The sequence below is a fragment of the Macrobrachium nipponense genome, chromosome 20 (genome assembly GCF_015104395.2).
Source record: "Macrobrachium nipponense isolate FS-2020 chromosome 20, ASM1510439v2, whole genome shotgun sequence".
Classification (NCBI taxonomy): Eukaryota; Metazoa; Arthropoda; class Malacostraca; order Decapoda; family Palaemonidae; genus Macrobrachium; species Macrobrachium nipponense.
This window is the reverse complement of record NC_061089.1, coordinates 54,702,544-54,708,543: the sequence shown is the minus strand read 5'-3', so window position 1 is coordinate 54,708,543 and position 6,000 is coordinate 54,702,544. Positions and strand designations below refer to the sequence as shown.

General features: G+C 35.4%; 1 protein-coding gene across 1 annotated transcript in view; it reads left to right on the top strand.

Annotated features, from left to right (window-relative positions):
• Positions 1–6,000, top strand: part of LOC135225877 (nitric oxide synthase-like protein) — a 467,757-nt gene that overhangs the window by 422,044 nt on the left and 39,713 nt on the right. Inside the window, 2 exon segments of the mRNA XM_064265444.1 lie at positions 468–559; positions 2,013–2,154. Of these exon segments, the coding sequence (XP_064121514.1) occupies positions 468–559; positions 2,013–2,154 (234 nt within the window).

Sequence of the window (6,000 nt, the reverse complement as noted above, 5' to 3'; positions counted from 1 at the left end):
ATTATTAGCCCCCGACCTAATAGCGTTTACTTGATTGCTGCAAATAGCCTAGCAGGCTTAATTTCAATGTTAATGAAAATTAATTTCAGGTAATAATTGTGTAATGACGTGGTAGTGTTAAAAAATAAAACACTTGATTTATCAGATTCACTGATATGGGAACTACAACGATTTATTTTGTTTTTAGATATATAGTAAAGAAGATCCACCTCGCTGAACGCTGATGAAGTCTCTTGACTGATGTATGTTTGGAAGATAATATTTTATTGAGGACTTTACGTAAAAAGAAAATATGGAAATATGTCTCTAGATTTTTCGAAAATGTATTTTCATTCTCGTGAAGAAAAACTAAGCTGTTGGTGGAGACAGATGCTGAATGTCTCGTCATCTGAATTGTAGACAATGTTGGTGATCCCATTGTTGTTATTACGATAAGCTATTCTTATTTTTTTTTTATCCCATTTCAGGTTTTTGATGCTCGTTACGTCACCACAGCCAGTGGCATGTTTGAAGCCCTCTGCAACCACATCAAATACGGGACAAACAAAGGAAACCTCAGGTAATGTCACTCACTTGAAATAATCGAAACTCATAAAAAAGGTGACTTCTGAGAAGATGTATATTTCGCTACATTTAATGTTGCATTGTTTATATTATTTTTTTTTCTTTCTGGTAATATTTTTGTAAGTTCGCTTAGTTTCATTTGAATTTCAAACTTTACTTCCACCCGTGTAGGATTTAAAGTTTTATATTTGCAAAATTTTCATTATTTTATTTTGTCAAATGGATTAATATATAACTCATAGAATTCAAGAATGATATGAATAATTAAGACTATTTTTTTATTATTTTATATTTAGTACCGAAATTCTATCTGATTGCTGCAACGCCATTTCGCAATATTAGACTGAATAATTTGCTCTGAAATGGAGGAGAGCCGTTCCATAGAACGTGGTAAAGAGCGAAGGAATGAGATCCAATATACCAAAAATAGCAGAAGTCCTTTTAATCAATACAAGTGACAGTCCCATAAGTTAAGAATTAACCTCTCCCAACCCTTGAGAAACATCCACCCCTTCCTCCTGAACCCCGGATAAACCTCCTGTCTTAACCCCAGCCCCCCTTTTGAACCCCACCCCCCGGGTCACGGGGCCTCTGGCGACGTCACTTGTGGGAAGTCCTCGAGACATCCATTATCACGTTCGACTCAAAACCATCACACAAAGCGTTCACCTCCAATCCGCCCACGGGCCACTGGCCTGTGCCCCGCCCTCGGAGACTTCTTGGGCCTTTATTTACGTCTTAGGGTTTGTTCTCTCTCTCTCTCTCTCTCTCTCTCTCTCTCTCTCTCCTTCTCTCTCTGACATACACACACGTACAGTTAATTCGTTCCTTAGATATCAGGCTCATTGAGTATTACCAGATCATTATCTCTCTCTCTCTCTCTCTCTCTCTCTCTCATACACACAGGTAATGCGTTCCTTAGATATATATCAGGTTCAATGATGTATTGACAAAGCATTCTCTCTCTCTCTCTCTCTCTCTCTCTCTCGTCTCTCTCTCTATATATATATATATATATATATATATATATTATATATATATAATTATATATTATATATATACATATATATAATTTAGATAACCCGAGTGAGAGGATGATTACCATCAAATATTTTTTCTCATACTTTAAACTTTTCTATTTTGCATTGTAGTACAAGAATACCTACATTAGTCTGCCTATATAATTAAACATACCCTACACCACCCCCTATTTCTATTGAAACTTTCCTCACTTATATGCCAGTCAGTTGTGAGAAGTGTTTGTTGTACAATAATAATAATAATAATAACTGACTGATAAAGTTTTAATTTGTCTCGTTGCTCTATGTCGGATTTTAAATTCAAATTGACGATCCTTTAAGATTGTTCCATACGGGTGCGTTAACACTTTGTAAAATGATCATTATATAATTCACTGGTAACTGGTTCTTTTGTCTTCCTTGCTTTAGGTCAGCAATCACCATCTTCCCGCCGAGGACGGACGGAAAACACGACTTCCGGGTCTGGAATGCCCAGCTGATAAGCTACGCTGGATTCAAGAACGAGGATGGGTCCTTCACTGGAGATCCTCTGAATGTGGAGTTCACTGAGGTAGGATTTGCTCAATTTTTTATTGGACCTTTTATCTTTTTCCTCTTTCTTTTTTTTATTCTATTTTATTTATTTATATTTTTTTTTGTAAAGGAAAACTTTTGTGGTGGCTTTGTCTATCCGTCCGCCCTCAAATCTTAAAGACTACTGAGGCTAGAGGGCTGCAAATTAGCATGTTGATCGTCCACCCTCCAATCATCATACATACCAAATTTCAGCCCTCTAGCCTCAATGGTTTTTATTTCATTTAAGGTTAAGTTTAGCCGTGGGTCGTGCGTCTGGCAAAGCTTAACTTGACCGTATTTGGGAAGCAACTGAGCCGGTGGCCGTGCAATCATTGGATAGTTTTATACAGCATTATACGTTGTATAGAAAACTCGATTGCGCCGAAGGAACTTAACGCATCTTTTACTTGATTAATCGTGTGTTAACCTGTTTCCTCATTTTTGAAGTTGGTTGGTAGTTATAAAAGGATTTTTGACTAGCAGGTGATGAAGGATAAAAAGTAGTAATCTTCGTTTGTAGAGGTATTTTTGTACTATATGAAAAAAGAGATTGTGAAGATGTCCTCTGCCATGCATTCAAGTCTTTCTTTTGACACATTGTGATTAAGTATTCACCGATAACGATTTACTTTTTTTAATGAATAAACATATTTATTTATTTGATTTCACTATTTACATTTAAAAGATTTATGCTGTCATATACGCACTTTATCAAGCGTATTTGTGAAGGATATATTTGTTGAAAGAATCTTTTATCTGACCTTTGCCACTACCCTCAAGGCCTCATAAGAAAACCAATAGTGTTCGCATCCTTTGTGAAGATCATTTTATGAATTTTCTAACGCCATTGAGACATTTTTGTTCTTAAATAATATTTTCCTCTGCTAACTGTAACCTCTATTTTTGAATGATGACCTGGATTAGCAAGAACTTTATTCATCTCTTAAGATAACCACGGTTTTGTATGGCAATCATGTATGCATGTTCTTTCATTGTTCTATACAGGGTCTGTAAGAGAAGGATTTTCTTATAATTCTTGGCAAAATGGTATTTTTGGAAGTGGAACCATTAGCCTTTGTCTGGACAAAATCCTGGGAGCTCACATGCCCACCTATCCTAAGCCAGAGGCAATATAGAATGTTCATAGAAACTCATGGAATTCCAATTCCACGAAAGTTCAAGGAAGTTCTGATTCTAAGTCGAGCGAACGTAAGGAAGTAGTACCAATCCTAAGTCAAACAAAACTGGGAAAGTTCATGAAAGCGAAATTTCTAATTCTGCCGAATCAGGGAAGTTCATGAAGGCTCTAAGTTCCTCGTTGGACGAGTGGTTTTGGCGCTCGACTACCAAACCAGGTGGTCCGAAGTTCGATTCTCGGCTCGGCCAACGCGGAAACAGAGGAATTTATTTCTGGTAATAGAAATTAATTTCTCAATATAATGTGGTTCGGATCCCACAATAAGCTGTAGGTCCTGTTGCTAGGTGACCAGTTGGTTCCTAGCCACGTAAAAATATCTAATCCTTCGGGTCAGCCCTAGGAGAGCTGTTAATCAGCTCAGTGGTCTGGTAAAACTAAGATATACTTCATATGAAAGCTCTAATCCCAAATGAGACAAAATCATGGAAGGTTATACAATTCTAAATCCTAAATGAGACAAAACCACGAAAGGTTATACAATTCTAAATCCTAACTAAGGCAAACCAATAGAAGGACGTAGCAGCCGAATCCTGAATAAGACGAAATTATGAAAAGTTATGGAGTTTTCAATCCTAAATAAGACAAAGAAGCCTAAAGCCTGAATAAGGCAAAATCATGAAAGGTTATACAACTATAAATTTTGAATAAGACAAAATCATGGGGGAAACAAAATCCTAATCCAAAATAAGTAAAATTCATGGAAGGACATAGAAATATTTTCCAAAATAATACAGTCATGGAAGTTCATACAGTTTTAAATCCTATTTAATATAAAATCAGAAATAAAGCAAAATCATGGAAGGGCATACAAGCCTAAGCCTGAACAGATACAAATTCATGGGAGGACAGAGGAGCGTAATCCAAAATAAGACAGAATCGCGGAAGGACACAGAGGCCTAATCCTAAATAGGTACAGAATCATGTAAGGAAATAGAAGCCTAATCCTGAATAAGTAGAAAAATCATGGAATGACAGAATCCTAATCCTGAATAAGTAGAAAAATCATGGAAGGACATAGAATCCTAATCCTGAATAAGTAGAAAAATGATGGAAGGACATAGAACCCTCCAATCCTAAATAAGTAAAAAAAAAATCATGAACATAGAACCCTATCCTAAATAAGTAAAAAAAATCTGGAATTACATAGAGCCTAATCCTGAATAAGTAAAAAACTGGAAGGACCTAGAACCCCGCCCAATCCTGAAATAAGTAAAAAAAATCCATGGAAGGACTGAAGCCTAATCCTGAATAAGTAAAAAAATCATGGAAGGACATAGAACCTATCCTGAATAAGTAAAAGAATCATGGAAGGACATAGAAGCCTAATCTGTAATAAATAAAAAACATCATGGAAGGACTTAGAAGCCTATCCGAACAAAATAAAAAAATGGAAGGATAGAAGCCTAATCCTAATAAGTAAAAAAATGTGGAAGGACATAGAAGACTAATCTAAATAAGTATCATGGATGGACATAGAAGCCTAATCCTGAATGATATCATGAAGGACTAGAAGCCTAATCTGAATAAGTAAAAAAATTAGGAGGACATAGAAGCCTAATCCTGATAAGTAGAAAAATGAGGAAGGACATAGAAGCCTAAGGTCTAAATAAGTAAAAAAATCATGGAAGGACATAAAAGCCTAATCCTGAATAAGTAAAAAGGAAAAATCATGGAAGGACAATAGAAGCCTAATCCTGAATAAGTAGAAAAAACAAATGATGAAGGACTTAGAAGACCTAATCCTGAATAAGTAGAAAAAATCATGGAAGACATAGAAGCCTAATCCTGAATAAGTAAAAAAAAATCATGGAAGGACATAGAAGCCTAATCCTGAATAAGTAGAAAAATCATGGAAGGACTTAGAAGACTAATCCTAAATAAGTAGAAAAATCATGGATGGACATAGAAGCCTAATCCTGAATGAGTAGAAAAATCATGGAAGGACTTAGAAGCCTAATCCTGAATAAGTAGAAAAATCATGGAAGGACATAGAAGCCTAATCCTGAATAAGTAAAAAAAATCATGGAAGGACATAGAAGCCTAATCCTGAATAAGTAAAAAAATGATGAAGGACATAGAAGACTAATCCTAAATAAGTAGAAAAATCATGGATGGACATAGAAGCCTAATCCTGAATGAGTAGAAAAATCATGGAAGGACATAGAAACCTAATCCTGAATAAGTAAAAAAATTATGGAAGGACATAGAAGACTAATCCTAAATAAGTAGAAAAATCATGGAAGGACATAAAAGCCTAATCCTGAATGAGTAGAAAAATCATGGAAGGACATAGAAGCCTAATTTTGAATAAGTAGAAAAATCATGGAAGGACATAGAAGCCTAATCCTGAATAAGTAAAAAAATCATGGAAGGACATAGAAGCCTAATCCTGAATAAGTAAAAAAATTATGGAAGGACATAGAAGACTAATCCTGAATGAGTAGAAAAATCATGGAAGGACATAGAAGCCTAATTTTGAATAAGTAGAAGAATCATGGAAGGACATAGAAGCCTAATCCTAAATAAGTAGAAAAATCATGGAAAGACATAGAAGCCTAATTTTGAATAAGTAGAAAAATCATGGAAGGACATAGAAGCCTAATCCTGAATAAGTAGAAAAATCATGGAAGGACATAGAATCCT